The sequence below is a fragment of the Dermochelys coriacea genome, chromosome 6 (assembly GCF_009764565.3).
Source record: "Dermochelys coriacea isolate rDerCor1 chromosome 6, rDerCor1.pri.v4, whole genome shotgun sequence".
NCBI classification, from domain to species: domain Eukaryota; kingdom Metazoa; phylum Chordata; order Testudines; family Dermochelyidae; genus Dermochelys; species Dermochelys coriacea.
In genome coordinates this window covers 116,533,028-116,556,247 of record NC_050073.1, presented here as the reverse complement: position 1 = coordinate 116,556,247, position 23,220 = coordinate 116,533,028, and the positions used below count along the sequence as shown (strand labels likewise).

The 23,220-nt window shown below is 35.3% G+C and overlaps 1 protein-coding gene across 6 annotated transcripts in view; it reads left to right on the top strand.

Moving 5' to 3' along the window:
- The window catches only part of PPM1A (protein phosphatase, Mg2+/Mn2+ dependent 1A), a 52,661-nt gene extending 30,266 nt beyond the window's left edge, over positions 1 to 22,395 (top strand). For 3 of the 6 annotated variants that reach the window (XM_038404665.2, XM_038404668.2, XM_038404669.2), the window contains 5 exons: positions 101 to 954; positions 3,347 to 3,464; positions 8,824 to 8,932; positions 14,180 to 14,237; positions 17,358 to 22,395. In XM_038404665.2, the coding sequence (XP_038260593.1) occupies positions 121 to 954; positions 3,347 to 3,464; positions 8,824 to 8,932; positions 14,180 to 14,237; positions 17,358 to 17,405 (1,167 nt within the window). In that variant the 5' untranslated portion in view covers positions 101 to 120 and the 3' untranslated portion in view covers positions 17,406 to 22,395. Of the gene's footprint in view, positions 1 to 100; positions 955 to 3,346; positions 3,465 to 8,778; positions 8,933 to 14,179; positions 14,238 to 17,357 lie in introns of those variants that run through there. The other 3 variants (XM_038404671.2, XM_038404663.2, XM_038404664.2) reach the window with 2 other exon arrangements.
- The last annotated feature ends 825 nt before the right edge of the window (positions 22,396 to 23,220 follow it).

Genomic DNA, 23,220 nt, shown 5'->3' with positions numbered 1-23,220 from the left:
ATATTATTTAAGTAACTTTTTCTATATTTATAGTTTCTAGTAACATGCTTAAATGGTTACTTGTTTTGTAGAAATAACAATAATATTCTCTTTTCCTTAGAACTGAAGGAACAAGTCATCATGGGAGCATTTTTAGACAAGCCAAAGATGGAGAAGCATAATGCCCAAGGGCAGGGTAATGGGCTACGTTATGGGCTAAGTAGTATGCAAGGTTGGCGAGTTGAGATGGAGGATGCACATACAGCTGTTGTTGGTTTGCCAAATGGACTTGATGGATGGTCATTTTTTGCTGTATATGATGGGCATGCTGGATCCCAGGTTGCCAAATACTGCTGTGAGCATTTATTAGATCACATCACAAGCAACCAGGATTTTAAAGGGTCCGATGGACCACCTTCTGTGGAAAGTGTAAAGAATGGAATCAGAACAGGTTTTCTGCAAATTGATGAACATATGAGAGTAATCTCTGAGAAGAAACATGGTGCAGATAGAAGTGGGTCAACAGCGGTGGGTGTCATGATTTCTCCTCAACATACTTACTTCATCAACTGTGGAGACTCGAGAGGTTTACTTTGTAGAAACAGGAAGGTTCACTTCTTCACACAAGATCACAAACCAAGTAATCCACTGGAGAAAGAGCGTATACAGAATGCAGGTGGTTCTGTAATGATTCAACGTGTGAATGGCTCTCTTGCTGTGTCTAGAGCTCTTGGGGACTTTGATTACAAATGTGTCCATGGGAAAGGCCCTACAGAGCAGCTTGTCTCACCTGAGCCTGAAGTTTACGAAATTGAGAGATCAGAAGAAGATGATCAGTTTATCATACTGGCTTGTGATGGTATCTGGGATGTTATGGGAAATGAAGAGCTCTGTGACTTTGTAAGATCCAGACTCGAAGTTACTGACGACCTTGAGAAAGTTTGCAATGAGATAGTCGACACCTGCTTGTACAAGGTAGCCAGAATTTTAAGAGGAGAAACCTATTATGTTTTCAGTACAGTAGTAGGAGTTTCTCTGTTGTCAACTAGATGAAAATAAATTTCAATTCAGATCTATAGAATAGCTGAAGTTTAGTTTCTGTACAATTTTGTAACAATAACTATATGATGCAATCATTCCACTGTTGAGCCACTTAGTATAATGCCATTGGGGATATAACTAGGAGCAGCAAATAGTAAGGGCACGTGGACTTCAATAATGAGTCTCCTTATTTGTTTAGAAGTTTAAATCATGTAAAGATATGTTGTGCTCTATGGCAAACTAGTTAGCACTTTTAAAAATGACCAATGGAAATAACAGTCCCCTTTTTGTTGCTTCACAGTGCAATAAAAATGGATTTAAAAACATTTGATAGAAATATCAGGTCTTGTATCACATTTCGTATAGAGACTGAATTACTTGAGAATTGGTGGTATTGGCATGAGTGGAAAATTTAGTAGCTGAGGAGAAATGATTCTTTCTAAGATTAAAGAAAGGAAATGGAAAAAATATATAAGCAGCTTTTATACCTTCCAAAGAAGTAAATAAAGGGCACAAATAATTTATTTTTTCCTCTTCTGTCACTGGGGAAATGTAGCGTTTCTGGCTGAATCATGCCAAAACCATACAAAATGACCGAACTTTGGTTTCTAAAATTAAGAACTTCAATTAACTACTGAAATCTTTGATCTGATTTTTTTAAATTGTTCCTTTTGTAATTTTACTTCTGCATAAAAAAAATCTCCTCTTGTACAGTTACTTAGATTATTTAGTATAGCTTTTAGATGTCCAAGAGTCCAACTAATTATATCTGCTCAAGAAGACAGGCACAATTTTTACTTAATGAATACAGATTTTGTGATTGGACTCCTTGCATATAAAAACCAAATTTGTATGTTTCTATAAACAAAATTAAAGGTTGTTCTGTTGCTCAATAGGATAGACTGAACATTGTTAAAAATTTCATAGTTTGTTTTAACTTTCCCTAGACAAACATTTAATCCTATTTATAAAACTGAGCTCTGATATGCAAGCTGTAAATAAAGGCAAGATCGCATCATTAGTATTGGCACCATATCTCTAAAGAGGTGTGAAACAACGACCCTGTTAACTATGTAATAGTTTTCTAGAGACAAGTGGGTGAGGTAATGTCTTTTATTGGACCAACTTCTATTGGCGAGAGAGATCGGAAGAAGAGCTCCACAGAATTCTGTTATCTCTCACCAACAGAAGTTGGTCCTATAAAAGATATTGCCTCACCCACCTTGTCTCTCTAATATCCTGGGACAAACGTAGCTACAACAACATTGCATAAATAGTTTTCTATCATTTTAAAAAGTTAAACTTCATTCACTGCCAATTTTTCATTTATAATTTTAGCTGCGCTAGTACGGGAAATGTAAATGCCACAGGACAATTCTGCTTGGTTTAGGCACCAATCTTGCAAAGACTTGCATCCATGCTTACCATTATTCACATGAGTAGTCTCATGGCTTCAATAGGACTACTTGTGTTTAAAGTTCAGCATCTGTGTAAGTGTTTGCAGAATAGGGCCCTTAACAGTTCGAAAATCATTTGAATCAATATTTAGCACTTCTTTCTGCAAAGCATAGTTGTACAGTACTGCATTCAAGTATTTTATTAAAGTTGTGCTTATTTTGCTCACTTGTGTTCTAAAAGTTTACATAGTGAGAAATATTTCTCTGTGCAAATGAAAATGTGTATGTCACATACACTACTTCTTAATGACTGGCCCTTAGGCCTACTGTAGGGAACTGTTTATGGAAAATGCACATTTGACGCTAGCAATATTTTTAGGTGTCTAAGTTTGGGGTTTTTTTATTTGCTTTATAACTGGCTTCAGATACCTTAAATTTTCCTATTTAAGCGTTTAATATATCTACAGCTAATGTAATCTTTCCCTCCAAACAATATTAATATTTAAGCAGGATGGAAACAAGTTTACAAATCTCAATAATAAATCTCCCATGTTTAGTTTTGCAAATAATTTCAGCATTCAGCAAGACGGGAGTCATTAACTGTAGGGTCATTGTAAACATCAATCATGAAGAAAAAAGTTAACAAAGTATACTTAAAAGCTTGTTTGTACTGAATGATACTCAACATGCAGACTTCTTGAACAGTTATTTGTAAATGATATCATTTTTTATTTAATGGTATGATGGAAGAAAGTGTTCTAATTTCACATGATGAGCAAAATATTTTAATTTAAAATTTTATTTTTTATTTAAATTATTTTAAATAATTTTATAAACTGCTTTGATATGGCCTTGGGATAAAATCAGTGTGTATTACTCACTGGATACAGGATATTGTCTCATCTGTTTTTGTTTTTTTCCACTACCAGGGAAGTCGAGACAACATGAGTGTGATTTTGATCTGTTTTCCAAGTGCACCAAAGGTATTGCCAGAGGCGGTGAAGAGAGAGGCAGAGTTGGACAAGTACCTGGAAAGCAGAGTAGAAGGTGGATCATTTAAAAAAAAATAAGTAGCTTTGTTTCTAAACAATCCCCCAAACAACTAAACTCTAACACGTGTAGGGTTTTTTTATTAAACCTTTAAGTGCCGTTGGACATTTAGGCTGTCTGCACTTGGAGCTAGGAGGTGTGATTTCTAGTTTGCATAGATGTACTCATACTGGCTCTAAAAATAGTAGCGTAGCCGTGGTAGCGTGATCTGCATTGGACAGTGGCACAAGCTAGGTACGCCAACTACAAACGCTCCTGGACCCTGAGATATACAGGCAGGACGGATAGGCTTTGCTGCTGCTCACCGCTGCCCTTGCCACTGTGGCAACGTTACTATTTTTGGAGCTTACAAGAGTGTGTCTACATGAATTGGGAATTGCACCTCTAGCTCCAGGTGTAGATGTAGCCTGCATATACATCTATGAAAAAGGCACTCCTGTGTTCCGTTGGATGTATGCTGTGTGTCATGACAAAATGCTACTAAAACAGAAACTGCAGAAGCTTATGGCCCTGGAGATTCTATTTAGGATGGCAGAGGAAAGTAATCTACTTGTGCTCAAATTTCTTGATGAGTCCATTGGCATCACTAACGTCAGGCCAGTAAATTCTGATTCCTGGCATGTGCATTTGAATGAAATCTGGCAGCATATTTTTGAAGATGGTCATTTGAGTGCCATTTTTCTGTAAAGCTATGTACAATTACATGGCCCTAATAAGTATATTGTATGATAATTTAAGGGTCACAGCAATGTTACTGTTAACATAATAGCACTTGCTAATATGATTATATTTAAGAGTAAAAGCCTATCAACATTTGTGTTATAGCTAAACCTTAAACATTCATATTGAACTGAAGCTGGGCATATAATGTACAATCCTGCCAGTAACTTTTTTAAAAGTAAATTTTATTTTCATTTGTGTTTTTTTTATATTTTAAAAGGGAAAGAGAAGGAACTGTTGTTTCAGGCACTTTGTGCCATATAACTAGAAATTTGTTGACTTAAAACATAATTTAATTTTGTAATCTGGACTGTAATTCCTTTGGGTATTAAAAACTGAAGCAGAGATTGTGGTTTAAGAAGCAGCTGCCACTGATGTGCTCAGATCTCCTAAATATTAAATTTCCTAAATATCTGAAACGCTTACTGTACACATTCAGTTTAGTATATAGATGAAATTAATATTTTTCAAATGGAAACATTGAGGATATAGATTTTAATTAATCGGTTACTATGATTGTATCATGTTAATAATACCTAGGGTAAGAGTCCTTAATAACATGCATTGGCGTGATATACACAGCTCTTATGGTTTGTCATATCAGTGACTGATGAATTGTAATAATGCCCCATGAACTTTTTCCCTTTTAACTGTTAACAAAAAAATCTTGGAGATTGGAGATTTGACTCAACTCTAAGGCCAAAGTATACTTAAGTTAAGGTTGCATCTCCATTAACTCATCCCATTGGCCTATGTGTATTAGAGTAGATGGAATGGGAACATCACGTCCAGATATTGCTGAATGAAGATCCTAAGTATTAGAACTGCATAAGGTTGTGCTGTAGGGAACAATGCATTTGTTTGGTTGCTGAGTTTCTTGCATTTTTAGAAATAACATATTTCAGGGACAAGTGAAACTTCATTTTTGTCTGTGTGAATGGGGAAAATTTACATGATATAAAGCACTTTAATCCTAATTTGGTGGACACATTTAGAAAAATATATTGCTGCTACCCCTTTAGAGTCCACACTTTGTTTTAAAGTTATTTTCCTTGGACTTAAACATCTTTTCCCTTTGATAATGCACACAGAAATAGTATTTACACTTTTTATTATAAGCAAAAAATGCAACCATACAGCAATTTATAACATAGTTACAGAACTTAGTCTTCACTAGCATGAGTAAAAAGAAAAGGAGTACCCGTGGCACCTTAGAGACTAACAAATTTATTAGAGCATAAGCTTTCGTGAGCTACAGCTCACTTCATCGGATGCATTTGGTGGAAAAAGCCTTTTTCCACCAAATGCATCCGATGAAGTGAGCTGTAGCTCACGAAAGCTTATGCTCTAATAAATTTGTTAGTCTCTAAGGTGCCACGGGTACTCCTTTTCTTTTTGCGAATACAGACTAACACGGCTGCTACTCTGAAACTAGTATGAGTGAAATTTTTGGGTCTTTATGTGAGAAAAGTAAACTCAAGTCACAATGTCACTTTATTACATTAAACTTAAATATTTATGCAATTAAAATAAGATTGTTTCATGCTGGAAACTTAATATACAGTATTGTCTACTGAGGTGGGACTAATATGGCCATTGCTGAAACTTTCAACACTGTGCTGAATAATCTTGCTACTGTTATCTTGAAATGCCTTAGTAATAATGCAGTTTTTAAGATTTTAAAAGCTTCAATTTCAGTTGAAGAAATTGGTAAATGTAAAGAAATTCTGAAAGTAGTTTTTACCAGTCTGTAATGTCTAAATTAGAAAATTAAAATACAATAAAATGGAAATTTTGTGAATGAGCACTGCAGTACATAGCAGTTATATAACAAACTAGGTGTTTGACCAGCAAACATAGTCCAAGTAATGAGGTTAGATTATATTTTAATATAAATTTTCTTGATCAATTACATAAAAGCATTTTTCATCCCATAATGTGCAGTTAAATCTTATTTTAATATTTTCTTATTAAAGTTTGTTGTACTTACTGCTGTAAAGAAGGCCCTATATTGATGGCCATCTTGAACAACAAACGGGAATAAAAAAACCTGGCTGATACAAGGTTTCTGCTCTCCCCCTTACACCTGACTGACCTTCACTCCTTTAACCTACATTCTTGCATCAATGTTGGATACTTCTGTGGCTCACATTTAGAGCTGAAAATGTCTAACAGGAGGTGAAGTAAGAGTGACAAAACATCTTTGTGCCATCCCTTTCCAGTAAATCAGTGTTGCTTCTAAAAGGTTTTGAAGACTTGCTGTCTGAAAAAGATTAATCAATCGTTCCCAGATGTATTACTCTAGTTGCACTATTACTCCAGTTACTGAGCTGGTTTGACTCTTTTTTTTTTTAATTTAAAATTAACATTCCTTAAGCTTTTTGACCCATTCTTTAAAACACATTTTGTATCATATACATACTTAATATAGTAACAAATCTGGTTATTAGATACATGTAATCCATGGAATTAATTGAAATTGATAGTTTTAAATTGGCCATTTTTCAGCAAAACCTGAAATGTTAGATTTTTAAGAATTTTATATGAAATTTCCATTCAAAACAGGAAATAGATACATTTTGAATTTTTTATTTTTAGTAAGTACATTTTTTCCCCACTGTCTTAAATGGGGAAAACATTTAGAAGGGTTAAATTAGGTCAAAGAGAAAGGGATGCAAGATGCATTGAAACAAAAGATAATTTAATAATTATTTTTTTTAAAAAAGAAGAATGGATTGGTTCCATTTGTTGTCATCAGTGTTATTTCAGACTGTATCTATAGTTCTATCAGAGTATAAATGTATTCATTTAGTGGTGACTGTATGTTAAATGTACTGCAGCTTTAGGTTGTGAAACTGTGTAGTTTAGGCAAACTATAAATCCCTTTATTTTTGTACAGCAGAACTTTAGCTTTAGAATGATGTAGAATATACTAGATGTTGAAGATTACACAATAAAGGAACTTGGCAAACCAAATCTGAGATCTTTGCTTTTTATTCAGATTTAAGAGTGTTAGAATTCTCTTTACTAAATGCTAGACGGTAAAATATGAATTTTGGCCATAGTTCTTGAGAAAGTGGCACATTTGAGTTTTGAGATGTTTGCCTAATGTGTAGTGTCACATGTTGGATTTCTTTCCTACTTAAAATGTAGAACTAAATAGCTAATACTTTGTACTGCAAATGTTGACATTTTGGTTATTTTACTGCAAGTAAGGGTATGTCAGTGTTTCCAGTGTCAATTACTTGCATAGAATCTGGCTGCAAATTGGGCTAAAACTTTTTGCATGGAAGGTTGCATCCCAGAAAACCTGTTCCGTGCACACAAATCAGTTCATGAATTTGTACTATTTTTTTTTATTTAAAAGGAAAGTGTACTGGTTTTAGATACTTTAGTGCAACATTAACTCACCAATATGAGTTTAAAATGGTATATTGTACATCTTTTTTTTCAGTATTGGGATAAAAAGATAAATTGTCAAAATATTTAAATTGAAAGTGGGTTCTCCGTGTGTTCAAACTACTTTTTTCAAATACATTTTGGAAAGATTTTACTACATAAAGAATATTTAACTGTGCATGTGCATTTTTGTACACTTGCCATGACATCCACTTGGAGATCAGCAACTCCAAGCTGATTGATTGATAAAATATCCTTCTTAAATAATGTTTTTGAAGGAGTTTCTAGTGTATTGAGAAATGTATAGACATTTAAATGTCATGGGATAGTAGACAATTCTCATTTACCTTGTTAAAAAAAAAAAAAAATTTTTTTTAATGGATTTCACAAAACTGGAAGAAGTCTGATTCCCCTCCCCCCCTCCCCCCCAAAAGGTGATGACTAACTTAAATTCAGCTGCAGATGTGAGTGTTCAACACTTCAGAAGATAAGGCTTAAGAAATGTAGCTATCTGTAACTTTATTCTTGGTACACTTTGCTGTAACTACTGTAGAGAGTCGTCTCTCTTGCTTACCTGATGAAGAGGTGGATTGTGTGTTGTATGTAAAATCACCTGCTGTTGAAATATCCCTTTGAGTTAAGGACAGAGTTGTATCTTAACTCTGACATTCTTGGCTCTTGTTTGTTTATGCATGATGACTTTTAATGTTTTTGTGTTAATAATCTGCAATCTGGTATAACTATATGAAGCATATTTTAAACAAAACACCTAATTTCTTGTTTCTTCAAAATATTATATTTTCTACCATGGCAATAACCTTTTAACATCCATTCATATAAAAAAAATGGACATTAAAACCCAGCTTTTTCACAGGATGTTTCTTTGGCAAAATACAATAATTATGTTCTAATGAAGCCTATTTAGAACTACCTAGTTTGTTTACCTGTTAAGATACCCTTTGTTATGTGATATACTAATCAAAATGATTAAAATTTTGGAAGTATAGAACTATGTGAAGAACAGAACATAGTTGGTATTTTTTTTTAATCAAATATACAATAGCTTTTTACAGGTACACTGGCTTTTTTGTTGTGGCACCAAAGATTACAGACAGTGTCCAACATGGTAAATGCTGTCTTTTAAAATGTTAAACTGCTTTTTGATAAAACTGAGTGTTTCAATCTTTTCAAGTTAAATTTGGACTGCACTTACAAAAAAAGTACTTCTGATTCCCAGAGATCATAAAGAAGCAGGGTGAAGGAGTACCAGACTTAGTCCACGTGATGCGTACGTTAGCAACTGAGAGCATCCCAAACCTCCCGCCAGGGGGTGAATTGGCAAGCAAGTGAGTCTATGTTAGTGTAAATGTGCTTTTGGTCTAAATTAACAGAAACTTTTTGTGAGGCCACTCTTAAAAATAAATAAATTGAAATAAGGTTTATGGGGACAAAAGGGCATCATCCATTCTCAACTAATATCTTTCACATTTTGATCTGTTTTAAATTCGGAAAGAAATCCATGCACTAGACCGTGGTTGACTGTGGATGATAGTTTCTAAAATTAAAAATATGTGAATGTTAAACTATAGTTGCAGAAAGAATGGATTACTTTTAAGGGTGGCCTTTTCTGTTAATTGTAGCTTTAAAATGTTTACTGCTTTTACTTTTTAAGATGTAAGGGAAATGTAATGCATATAATGGCTCATTTTGAAAAGTAGTTTATGTACTTAGTTAACAAATAGCGATTACTCAGTGCATTTAATGCTTCATTTGGCAGCTTTCTTTGCTCTTGCTTTTTTGTTAAATTTATATCTCTTTTCTAGAATTATAAATGATCTGTTCAGCTAATTATCCCTTTCAAGGAAATTACTGCTTCACCCGGGCTAAGCAGGGGATTGAATTTTAAAGCTTTATACAGATTCATTTTGATTGTTGTCTTGAAGAAATAGTCTGAAACAGACTTACTAATTTTATACATTAGCATTAAACCATCAAAGAATTCAAATCTCAAGCTCCTCTGTCCAGTAAACCAAGCAATTTTAGTACAGATTGCTCACAAACCAATATTTTTCTATTTAAAATGTATGTAATATGAATACATTATAAATCATCTATTTCAAATGTTGTTTTCATAGTGTGGTGTTTGCTTAAGCATGATAGCTTTCTTTTAGTTGTCTTTGTAATAAATTATCTCTGTTAGTGATGTCAGAGTTATGACTTTCAGTGAGCAATAAACAACTAGATTCCAGAGCAGATGAGCTTCTAAAGAAACCCTTGTTTTCATGCTAATGTTTCAGTGTTTTTAAAAAAAAAAAAGAGAGAGAGAGAGAACTGACCAGGCATTGAGATGTCAGAACGGTATCTATTTTTAGAATATATTTTTCTTTGAAGCATCATTGAGTGAGTTCTTGTTGATACGTTTGGCAAATCTAAATATTGTAACATTAAATTGGAATGTATATCATTCTTTTGACTCATCTTTCTAGCTCTGTTTTTTTTGGTTTTTGTTTTTTTCCCCTTCTATTGGGCTTGTGAGCAAATCTCTTCTGCTGCACCTGACTTAAGAGTAATTTTTATGATGCTAGTGAAAGTGGTGAAAACAAACACCTTTTTATGGGAGACTGTTACCTGTGTTGCAGCAGAGCTACATAACTCTGAGATGTTAGATCTGTTCTGTTTGTTATTAATCTGTTTATAAGACACAGTATATGTTACCCAATTGCACTACCTGGTTGATTTAAATAACCTAGACTGCAGCTAATTTTAAAGTAGACCTGTCAGTGTTGAGACTAAAAATTGACTTCTTTTTACTCCCATCCCGTATTGGTGTTTCTGATGTCAGGATTCTTTCCTGGGTGTTTGTGTGTGATGATTTTGCAAACCAGTTGTTCTGGCTTATTGGTTTTGGTTTAAAGAAATATCTGCGATACCTGAAATCAACTGTGTAACTGAGCATACGCTGATTTGTTTAGTCTGAGATGCAGGCATTTAGCTAGTTAGTGAACAAATGAAATAGCATCTTAGGCCCAGATTCAAGAAACCATTCCCTGTTCAGGGACAGCACTTAAAGAATCTGCTCAAATCGCAGTGAAATCAATGGGGATTTAAGAATGTTTTTAACTTTTAAATAAAAACAATGAGGAGTCCTTGTGGCACCTTAGAGACTAATAAATTTATTTGGGCATAAGCTTTCGTGGGCTATAACTCACTTGTTCGTCAGATGCATGGAGTGAAAAATACAGTAGGCAGGTATAAGTATACAGCACATGAAAAGACTGGAGTTGTCTTATCAAGTTGGGGGTCAGTGCTAACAAGGCCAATTCAATTAGAGTGGATGTGGCCCATTCCCAACAGTTGACAAGAACAGTGAGAGTATCAACAGAGGGAAAATTACTTTTTGTAGTGACCCAGCTGCTCCCAGTCTTTATTCAGACCTAATTTGATGGTGTCAAGTTTGCAAATTAATTCCAGCTCTGTAGTTTCTTGTTGAAGTCTGTTTTTGAAGGTTTTTTGTTAAAGAATGGCCACTTTAAGTCTAACAAATTTATTTGAGCATAAGCTTTCGTGAGCTACAGCTCACTTCATCGAAAGCATCCGATGAAGTGAGCTGTAGCTCACGAAAGCTTGTGCTCAAATAAATTTGTTAGTCTCGAAGGTGCCACAAGTACTCCTTTTCTTTTTGCGAATACAGACTAACACGGCTGCTACTCTGAAACCTGTCACTTTAAGTCTGTTATTGAGTGCAGGGAGATTGAAGTGCTCTCCTTCTGGTTTTTGAATGTTACAATTCTTGATGTCTGACCCAGGAACCAACCCCTGCAACAAACCCCGTTGCCAGCTCTGTCTGCATATTTATTCAAGGGACACCATCGTAGGACCTAACCGCATCAGCCACACCATCAGGGGCTCGTTCACCTGCACATCTACCAATGTGATATATGTGCCAGCAATGCCCCTTTGCCATGTGCGTTGGCCAAACCGGACAGTCTCTACGCGAAAGAATAAATGGACACAAATCAGACATCCAAATAAATTTGGATCCAAATTATGCCCAAATAAATTTGCTAGTTTCTCAGGTGCCGCAAGGACTCCTTGTCGTTTTTGCTGATACAGACTAACACAGCTACCCCTCTGAAACCTTTAACTTTTAAATGTGTGTTAATTAAGTTACTGAATTGGGCCTTAATGTAACTCAAAGGGATGCTGTCGATTTGAAAATCACATTTATCTGAAAATTGTCTACTTATAACACCTGAGATGATGATGTCTAAAAGATTAGAGAGAGGTCTGTTTTTCAGTTTGTACATGGAATATCACTTTTTGATGCTCAGTTTTGCTGTTTCCCTTGTTTATCTAGGACTTTTCAAACAGCAAGGGGGTGGAGGGGAGGAAAAGACTTTTTTTAAAAAAAAAAAAAAGAGAAATGTTACGGTAAACTCACACATTTTTCAAGGGAAATCAAGGACAGTGGTAGTACCTGAAACTCTTTATAAAACTTTTATAAAAATTGACTAGATGCCAAAATGATGGGGTTCTGAAAAAGTCCTGGGTGGTATTTGATTTGTTGTACTGCCATGCTCTGTTAAAAGAAATAATTTTCTCAGTTATTTTAATTATAAACACTTTTTTTTTTAGAATGAGTAATTTAGAGTATTTTACTGATTAAATTTCAGGTTTGACATGATTGCATAGCTAGCTGCTTCGTCTTTTGAGAATTTTTTCACAGAGACAGCATTATTATTGGAACGTTTTCATCATGCTGAAGTTAATTATTAAAATTAGAAGCAAAAAGTTTAGTTTAAAAAGCTAAAGCTGAAATTTTTTCAATGGAGTCCAGCAATACCCTAAAACAATATTACTTTCTCTTCAAAAATTGTACACCTTTTGGAACTCTAGACAATGGGATGTCTGGAAATGAGCAGGTAATCCAGATTGTTACCCATGGCCTTATCAATCCCTACCTTGTTTACTCTGTCCTCAAGTTACTAAGTGATTCTTGGAAGTGGATGTGCGGATTAGGATCTTCCTCGTTCCCTTGTCCCGTTTGCTGTTCTCTGCCTATCATGGATCTCCCTGCTTATTCCTCACCCAAAGTCCCTCATTCCAAAACTAGATACACCAACCCACATCCTTGCTAACATGCTACCAACATGGCCCCTCCAGGATACTGACCCCTTTACATTTTCCTGTATTTCCTACACTATCCCTGAACATAGGCCTGGAATCCGTAATAGGTCAGTTTATAAGTATTGGGGAAAAAAAATTAAAATCGCTCATTCTGAGTGTAGCCCAGTCTGCAATCACGACTAACAGACAAGGGGAAGGGCTACATTCTGCCACTTTAAGGCATGAAGATGTGTGCAGAGCACTTCTCCACCTGACCCTATTGTACAAAGTAAGAACCGAGGCATTCTTCAGCTTTGTCCCCCATTCCCCCCTCCCCCTCAGAAAAAACTCCTGTCATCCAGGAAAAAAGTCTTTAAAATCTTACTTGTATTAGACCTTCATTTTCCTAGTTATATCATGCTTGCTGAGGAAGGCAAGTACTTCCTCTTTCCCTTAGCATTCCACTGTTTTTTAGTATTGTTGCTCTAACGAACTCCTTGTTAATCTCTTTCCTTACAGTTAGGTAAGCAGGGATCACAAGCTATTTTTATGTTTTATTATATAGCTTTGTAATTAATCCTCTACTCTGCATCCCCCCCCAAAGTGCAATCAGCAAGGTACAAAAAAGGGGAGGGGAGGAGTACCAAAGCCAAGATGTTTTGTGAGAGATTACAAAAATTTAAAGTTCAGATGTGAGCAAAAGGTAAATTTCCACACTATAAACTCATTTGCTGATTTTTACCAAATTCCCCAAGAATATATCTGTTACAGGGTGAGATATGCTATACAAAATTTCTGTTTTAAGTTAAAATTGTTTTCTTTTGGAGGATAATTGTAAAAGGAAATTGAAAATTGGCATGCAATGGGAAGCTGCTACTGCTGTATTTAAAAATAATAATAATAACCTAACAAGATTTATAATGGAAATTAACTTAAACCAAACTAAGAATGCAGCGTTTTCATTAAGGGGTGCACAAAAAATTGTATTCAGAAAATACAAATACAGTGTTCTCTTGTGAAAAATATTATCTTCGTACATCAATGGTGTATTATTTACTGCCACCATACCCGCAAGTGCACAAATGCATATTGTTTATGCTGCTCATCACTCTGTAACCTCCTTGTCTTATTACTTCGAAGACAAAATGTGGGCATGCCCCTGACAGTATATCAGGAGCAGACAGTCTAATTGAAAAGTCTCATATGCAAATACGTAATTTTCCGTTTTCTTGGCAAAACCCTTAGGAGTGTTTTACCTTTTTAAACTCTCTTCCTGAATCCAAAAGAGAGCACTGCATAAATTATATGGAAACATAGCTTTACTTGCAAAAAAAAAAACAACAAAAACCCAAAACTTAAGTTCTGTACATTTTGAATCTTTTTACCATTTTTAAAGTTTTGTGTTTTAGTACGTCATGACTGCATTTAGGAAATGTGACACTTCATTTAAAAAAATCCTTAACATTTTGTTTTCTGCTTTGGTTTAGACGGAGTGTGATTGAAGCTGTTTATAATAGACTGAACCCCTATAGAAATGATGATGCTGTAAGTACTTTCATTCTCCCATCATTTCTGTCCTATCCTTTGAAATCTTTCAGCTTGTTTGTTCAGATCCTACTACAACTCTTTGAAGGGGGAAGGATTTTTTTCCAAAAGTGCGTTCTGTAGACTGTGCCCTGTGAGTTCTCTTCTGCCCTTTCTCTCATCTGAACCTTCAGAACTCTCATTTGTTGTTATCCTCTATCAGTTCAAGACTTGAAAGTCTGATTGTATTCTGTCTCTTCATTTCTATACATCTGGTGCCAGATCCCACCACTAGTAGCAGATATTGTCTTGTTTTCAGATATCTAATTTTATTTGGTTCATCCCTGATACCACAGAGATAGTGGGAAATCTGTGTTAAAATATTTTTTATTAAGGTATCATTTTGTGAAATTTTAATTCCCCGAATTACAGGCAAAAGTATTCTTTTTGTAACTTTCTTCTGGATGCTTAGTTGTTTAATAGTTGCTATGATTAGCATATTTACATTTCTAGTTTAGTTAACATAATATTCTGATAATTGGATTATATTATGCTATATTATTATTCACTAATACAATTTTCACAGTGAACATTCAATAAAAACAATTTTAAAATGGGAACAGTAACTCCATTTACAACTGAATTTAGTTTTAAATTCTTGAGTACTTTGTCTCAGAAAGAAAGCAATTACTTTTTAATGTCTCTGGCAACTAATACCATTAATATGATTTTTTTTAATTAACAAAAAATTATATAAGTGAAATGCAGTTTGCAAATGTTTTGGCATAACAGAAGCTGTACAGTTGGTCTTAAACTTTATTTGCTGCAGTTTACAGTGAGCCTCTTCTATTTTTGTCTCCTCCCACATCTAAGAAATTGATCCAGATCTATAACTGAAATGGAATTATCCCTGCATGGGGATGATATGCAGTCATTCATTGTATAACTCTTCTGCAAATGTACAGTATGCAAATCTAAGTGTCATTGGTAGTTCTAGTATAGAAATTTGCATAGTATGTAGTCAGTAAGTAAATTTCTGCACTTTGACTTGGTGCTGACTTAATTCTTTATCCATGTTCTCTGACAAACATGGCCACATCAGATTCTCTCTGCCTATCCTAGTCCTTTCTAACTTCTGCTTTCTACTACTTGTAGTCCCAAAGGAAGGCTTAGATATTACTCTTAGAAATCATAATTTTTTAAAAGTGAATAATTAATTTTACTTCTCATGACCAGTCTTCTCTCTCAGGTCCTGCAGAGAGAGAAAATCCGATTAATCCTATTAAATTCTACTTAACAGCTGAATAAGGAGTACAGGGCTCCACATCAGCTCCACCAATCTAAAGTAGCGAGAGATGGCATTGCTCAGACATACTCTAAACCGCAGCCTCTTTCCTCTTAAAGTGATGCCTCTAACTGTATAAACACAATCTTGCTAACAACTTCTGATCAGTAAAACTGATGGGCAGTCCAGTATTCCTCATTCAACTTTTTTCTGTTAAATTCTTTGTGCAGAGGGGAAAGAGGATGAAAAAATAAGTATGAGGAGAGAAAGACAAATAGAGCATAATTTATTCTAAGGACATTCCAAGACACACAAAACTATGTTAAAATGGAGTTAAGGCTGATAGTTTAATAATTGAAGGTAAAAGTGTTACAGGGATGTTGTAATTATCCAAGAACCAAATATTGCAAATTCAGATCATTCAGAGTTAAGGCTACACTTAAAACAAACCCAAACATATTAAAGTATAGAAATGTACAATTAAGATACCCATACAACCTTAACTCTTCCCTGTAGTGATACCATATGGCCATTTTAGGGTTCATGGTTCCGGATTAAACTGATCTTTAACAGTTTTTGCAATATTTTCCCCTTTGTATCATTACAAGAGAAGAATTTAGGTTGCTTTGAGTGCGCTGTGTATTTTCCATATCTTAACATGTTTAAATTTCTTTTAAATTTAATCTTAACTCTCAATCAATTACTTACGGTGTGACTTAGATTCTAAGCCTTTCTTACTGCAAGAGGGTTGAGAATAGGGTTGCCAGGTGTCTGGTTTTCAACCGGAACCACCCAGTCGAAAAGGGACCCTGATGGCTCCGGTTAGCACCACTAAAAGGCCGATTGGCAGTGCAGTGAGGCTAAGGCAGGCTCCTTGCCTGCCCTGGCTCCGTGTGGCTCCTGGAAACAACCAGAATGTCCCTGCAGCCCCTAGGCGCAGGTGCGACCAGGGAATCCCTGCATGCTGTCTGTGCGCCTGTGCCGAGGAGCTGGACATGCAGGCTGCTTTCAGGAGTTGCAGGGAGCCTGCCTTAGCCCTGCTGCATCTCGGACTGGGAGTCGCCTGGGGTAAGCGCCAGCTGGCTGGAGCCTGAGCCCCAACCCCAGCCCTGATCCCCCTCCTGCATCCAACTGCCCTCCCATACCCCAACCTCCTGTCCCAACCCAGAGCCTGCTCCCACACTCCAAACCTCTTCGCCCCAGTCTGAAGCTCCCTTCTGCACCTTAAACCATTCATCCTAGGCCCCAGCTTGGAGCCTGCACCCCCAGCTGGAGCCCTCACCCCTCCTGCACCCCTGCCCCAGCCTGGAGCTTGCTCCTGCACCTGAACCCCTCATTTCTGGCCCCACCCTGAAGCCTGCAGCCCCATCCCAATGAAAGTGAGTGAGGGTAGGGGGGATGGAGTGAGGGGTGGGGCCTCAGGGCAAGGGTGTTCAGTTTTGTGTGATTAGAAAGTTGGCTACCCTAGTTGAGAAGGCAGAGTAGGTAGATCATAATTAAGAATAACAGGAAATATGCTCCCTGTGAACTTAGCACAGCTAAAAGAAATTGTCCAAATAGATACATTTACTGTACTGTACATTTTAGGTTATACTGGTAATGTTTTTGAATGTGCTGGTTTTGAAGTTAACAATTATTTAGAGCAGCTTTAAACATTTAGAAAACATTAAAGTATAGCACACTTTAGACCAGGTGTTAAAAAACTGCTTTAGTGCTAGCTAATACTTACTGAATTAAATGGTTTAATTAATATACATTTTTGCATGTTAGGAATAGTGTTTTACAAGTATCTAGTATGAAACCCTTCATTAAAAGGGAAAGACTCCTACAATTATCCATATTTTTACCCTTTTCAGTCTGGATTATCCAGAAACTGCTGTCATTTTGGGCACTCCAGACTTTAAAGGGTTCCTTCTTTTCTCTCTATTAAGGACTCTGCATCAACTGATGATATGTGGTAAAAGTGCCCATCTAGCTGTGGAGTTTACATTCATCCTCCAGTTGAAAGTGCGGCCCAACCTCAGTGACCCTTCTTAACGTCCATCCTCAACTTTATTTAAAGAAGGGATTATGATGTGTTGGTGAGAGTGACTACACCAGAAAACTACAGCAGTACGACATCTAGCCCAGGAACTGATGTGTGCTTTTTTTTTTTTTTTTTTTTTTTTTTTTGTAAAACAGACTTCTGTAAACGTGATTTCAAACCATAATTCATGTTGTAAATCAGACTCCAGCAATTTATGTTGTATGATTTTGTTTTTGTAAAGTGCAATTGTCCTTGTACAAAATGCTCATATTTAATTAAGAATTGCTTTAAATCACTATAAAGGTTAGAAGAAATGTTTGGCTTGTTGTGTGATGCAACAAATATATAGCCCTTTAAATTTATGTTGTGGTTTTGGATTGCAAGGAGCAGCAGCCTAGCCAGCTAGATGCTCAAGAGGTGCACAAAACTGTAAGATTACTTTTTATTTTATATATAAAGATGAACATTTGGACAATTTATCCCAACTGTGTATATGAATTTGCTTGGCAGTGGGGAAAGATAACTAACATACTACTCGTTCTCCAACAAACCTATCTGTTTTCTATTGCTATTTACTATGGTCCCAGTCCTGCTCCCACTTTAAATCAGTGAGGGTTTTGGCTGTAACTTCAGTGGAAGCAGGATCATGCTGTATAATACAGATCAATCATAAGTACATGAATTGTGAGGTTAGAATGCCTTGATTCTTTGCACCTCTTTTTTACAAACCCTTAGCCAAAATTACTAATCAGTTGAGCAAGAGGGAGCAACTTTCTACATACAGTAGGAGTCTGCAGCATTTTTATTATCCTGATTGGCTGAGTCTGCTGCTGTTCCAAGTAAAATATTCTGAATTCCATTTTATCAATAAAGCTTGATTTAACAAACAAACGAAATTTAATCTTATATGTGTAATTCCTTTTTTCCTGCCTTTTGAAATTGTGCCATTGTAAATGAAATTTCACATGTGAAAAAATATTTTTAATAATTGATAGCCCATTTTTAAAATGGGGAGAACTTTGACTGTTGCCCAAGGCATAGACAGACACTGGAGGATATAGTGGGTTTAATCTGTTACTCTATTTTACATGGATTTATTTCAGGCTTTTTGTTTTTCACTGAGATGAGCATCAGTTTGAATTTGCCTACTGTTTAATGAAAATACATTTGTCAAAGCCTGACAATCTTAACATTTTATGGCATGTGTGTTTTTAATTGACCCACTTATTTAGAATGAGAAACTAGTGGTTAAACAGTATTTGTGATTTGAAATATAGCATGTTGACAATATGTAACCGTTGGTCATTAAAGTTAAATTCTAAATTAAAAATTTATAAGGGTAATAAACATAAACTAAATTGACTTAAGCTTAACTTTCTCCCATTGAACATACAAAAAGTAAGTTTTCAAATCAGTTGTGTTTGCAAAACTACTGTTTTGTGCACCTTGTATTCTTGTCGTCTTCAGTTAAGGATATTGTGTGTGTTGTTAATATTTAGTTTACTTTAATCATTCAGTAGGCAGAGTCCCCAAAAGGAAAATCAGTAAAAAATATAAGTAGCTTGTAACACTTAACACAACTAAACAAAAAATCAAAACTTGGTGTAAAATTACTTTTTGATAGGAAAATGTAGTACAATGCGTTTTGCTATATTTGTCTTTTCCCTAACATTGAATATACATATTTGTATATATAGCCTTAAAACTAATGCAGAGTTAGGGAACTTTGAACAGTGAAAAAATAACTTATAGTATCTCAGAATTAAGTACAGTATATACAAGCAAAATCTTTCTTTTATCCCTCTTGTTTATGTGGGGTGCTTAAACGTAACTTCATTGTATTCAGTTTGTAATCTGTTCAAGCATGAATGAAGAAACCATAAGCACTATTTGTATTTATAAATTTATAGCAATTTTTGGTTAAAGAACGAATTCCTTACCTACCTACAAATAAATGCTTAAAATGTCTAATTTTGTTGTAGAGTGCAAAACTATAATAATGTCATAAGTTATAGCTTCGCAAGCACCTAATTAACAAATGTATTTAATACTACACAGTATACTAGTACAGAAAGCTAAACTTATTTTTAGGATTAGGCAGATAAAGTTCTGTTCTTTACTTTTCTACATAGACTAAAGTTTAGTTCTGGAAACTGCAAAACCTTGAACTGGACTGTGGAAACTTTGAGACCTAAAATCTTTAAAAATCACAAGCAAAGTTGTGGTAGAAAGCCATACTTCAAATATAATCACTTAAAATGTGTCATAATGACATACTGTGTACTAAAAGCATTTTCATACGAGTGGCCCTTCCTAAAAATATAAAGAACATAATTCTTCTGCTATTGCTACTAGTGCTGTAACTAGGTTTGGAGGTAAAGGAGGAATGTCTATTACAATCCTTTCTTTTTCTGCCTTATGTTCAGCGCTTTTGTGTGGTCAGAGCACTGAATCTATTATATGTGCATAAACACTGCCATTCTCGGTACAGATTTTGATTACAAAATACATGTATTAAGTACATAAAACATTTTTGCAAAGGAGTAGCTGGTCTTTTCATGAATCTGCAAAAAAAACAAACAAACAAAAAACCAACAACTTAAAAAGGCACTTTTGCACCTTTGTGCATTTCCTTTTTGCACCAGTTAAACTTTTTTTAATGCTAAAAACATTAGCACCTCAGGGGCAAGGCAGCAGAATTTTTGAAGTATTGTGTGCTATTTATTTCCCTCGGGGAAAAGATTCCTGTGTGACAAAAATGCAAACAATGTGCTGTTCAAAAATGTATTTTGAATAGATGTTCAAAAAGGATGGTCCCAATTTGCTTGTTTTTTAAAAGAAATGACATTTTGTAAAGCTATTTTGCTTCATATGCCATGCAAGTTTGTGTTTTTCTTTATATTTGACAGCTTCACTGTTTTCAGTTTCTGTGAATATTGTTATAGTCGGATTAAATGTTTCACTGATCATTTTGGGAAAATATTGTACTGCTTTATAGATAACACTGTTTCAAATAATCTTAAACTACTCACTAATTCAGCTTTGGGGAGGTATTTTATTCAAGGTAGAATTTTAAAATGTATAACTTTTTTTAAAACCAGTGTCAAACTTATTAAATGCAATTTCATTTTTAATAAATGGGGCACTAGATTTGCAATTTGAAGTGCGTGGGAGACCCCTGCATTCATACAGAGTCCTGAAAAGTCTGGGTGCAGGACTCTTGTCATGCATTGTAAATTGCAAATCTAGGTCTTTTACAGTTGGCTTGCTGTGGTGCTAGTCCATCAGTACCGCTATAGAGAGCTTGTCACTTTGCCATCGTTCAATTTCATCCTTCGGCGGAAGTCAGAATCGGAGAAGAATTTCATCTGCATGTTTTTATAGTGTGCTGAATTGGGGTAATCCCAGGACAGTCAACCATTACAGCAAGATGTCTGAAGAATATTAGCCTGTAGTTCAGTAACTACAACACTCTCTCTTGATGATGATTATTTTTCTAACCTATAGCACTTAACATCTTGTAATTATGGATATTGACTGACTTTTGAACATCAGAACTATCTACTGCAAAGTTAATGCATCCTCAGTTGCATAGGATAAAATATGAATAAAAAAGTTACTGGTCATTTGCTCAGTCCAAGAATTTGAAAATTCATAAGGTAATTCAACAAATTGAAATAAGGAATATAGCATTTATTGCAATTATTTTTCTCCTGCTAGTGCCATCTTAACTAAACTAAACTTTTGACTGTTACATTATGAATAGGATGGACAACAAGGCAACCTTGTGGCTGAACACTGTAGTTAATCATTTAAAAAAAATATTTTGGAACTAAATCCTTTAGCAGCTCCTTGTAAGGGAGTGTAAAGGTCTTTGCCTGAATATCTCCTTATAGAATTGATTTAAAATGTAAGCATTTTGCTTTAGTATTAAACATTCATTTTTTGTTAAACCACTATTGAATAGAAGTTTCTTTAGCCTTACACAGGAGTGTCACACTGAAAAAAAATTGGGTTATTTTGCCTCTGGTAGCTCTGTACAAACAAATTATGAAGGCATAATTCCTCTCCTGAAGGGCTGACAAGATGGTTGCTACCATCTGCTGACTAATAAGTATCAGCTGTAATTGAACTTTATTCCCAAATATATCAGCATTCATTCATGCTGACCAATGCTTCTTACTTTAAGAACCTTTTTACTATAAATATTTTTTGCTGATGAGTTGCTTCATGGGAAATAGAAAATGTACTATATGTAGGTAAAGAGAACTGCAGTTGACAAATTTAGTGTAATGGAGTGGTCCAATTTGCTGCCAGGCTTCACTTCACTTACATGTGAAAATGATTTTTTTAGCCCCCATTGTTAGTGTCTAAAAATACATGTTCATAAATTGTTGTTTGGTCTTCATAGTGTTGGCTCAAATTAGGTCACTTTTGATTAGATGGACTCTAAACACTTCAAAAATTGATGTTGTGAGAAATGCTCAAACCGTGTGAATTTTCTGAATGCTGTGCTGAGCAAAATGAATGCCATCTCTTATGTGAACTGCAAAGCAAACATGGAAATTGAGTGAAGCTTAGAAGTGTGTGCTGACCAGACTACAGAAGAATTCAACTCAGAAATCAGACCTTGCAATAAACTGCATGATTGGTCCCCTGAACTGATCTGGAGCATTTCTGAAGTTGATGGGTCTCTGTGCAGGCACAGAAATATACCTGCTGTGGTTCTTTGCTGGGCTGCTTAGGTCTGCTTAAATGAAATTGCTTTGCTATATTGTCAGTGTGCGGTAATGGTGATTTCAGAGTCGTGTGCCATGGCAATTGCTGTCATAGCAACTCTTGTAAGAAGCCGTAGTAATTTTTTTTTTTTTAAATTCCCCTCCCTGTCCCTGTCATTCAGGTTCCCTGGAAATGCCAGAATGCCCCCTTTTTTGTGATATGTCAAGGGTGCTGTACTTATACTGTCCCACTTCAAAAGCACACTTTTTCAGTGAAGTCTATCAACCTGGTCAACTGATTATTGAAAAATAAACTAAAAATTGCACTGCCCTGTGATCTTCTGATCACCTCTTTTTTTGTTTACTTAGATTATAAACTTGAGAACATGGTCCATTTTTTCTCTTTCCTTTGAGTAGCACTGAGTATATTGGAGCTTGACAAATGTTTGTGATATGACTTGTATTAAAGCGAGATTGGGGAAAATTAAACTAAAACTAAATGTAATTATCTGTTGAAGTAGTTCACAATTTGTTATTGGGGGAGGTCTCCAGCATATTTCTGGGTTTAACTTAATTTTGTTTTAGCTTTGCAGTACACTTAATACCCCATAAAGTGTTTATTCTTCATATGTGGTCATTGTTTTAAGACCCTTAGTATCCCAACCTAAAGGACTCATGCTGTTTTTCTCATGTTTTAGTTTTTCTCAACCTTAATGTTTAAAGAGATTGGATTTTATAATTTTTTTTTATGGGGACGTGAGGTCAGTAATTCACTTTAAAATATGGTTCTACGCTGAAAAGTTACTTTAAAAAAAATTGACAGGTTTCAGAGTAGCAGCCGTGTTAGTCTGGATTCGCAAAAAGAAAAGGAGTACTTGTGGCACCTTCGAGACGAACAAATTTATTTGAGCATAAGCTTTCGTGAGCTACCCGATGAAGTGAGCTGTAGCTCATGAAAGCTTATGCTCAAATTTG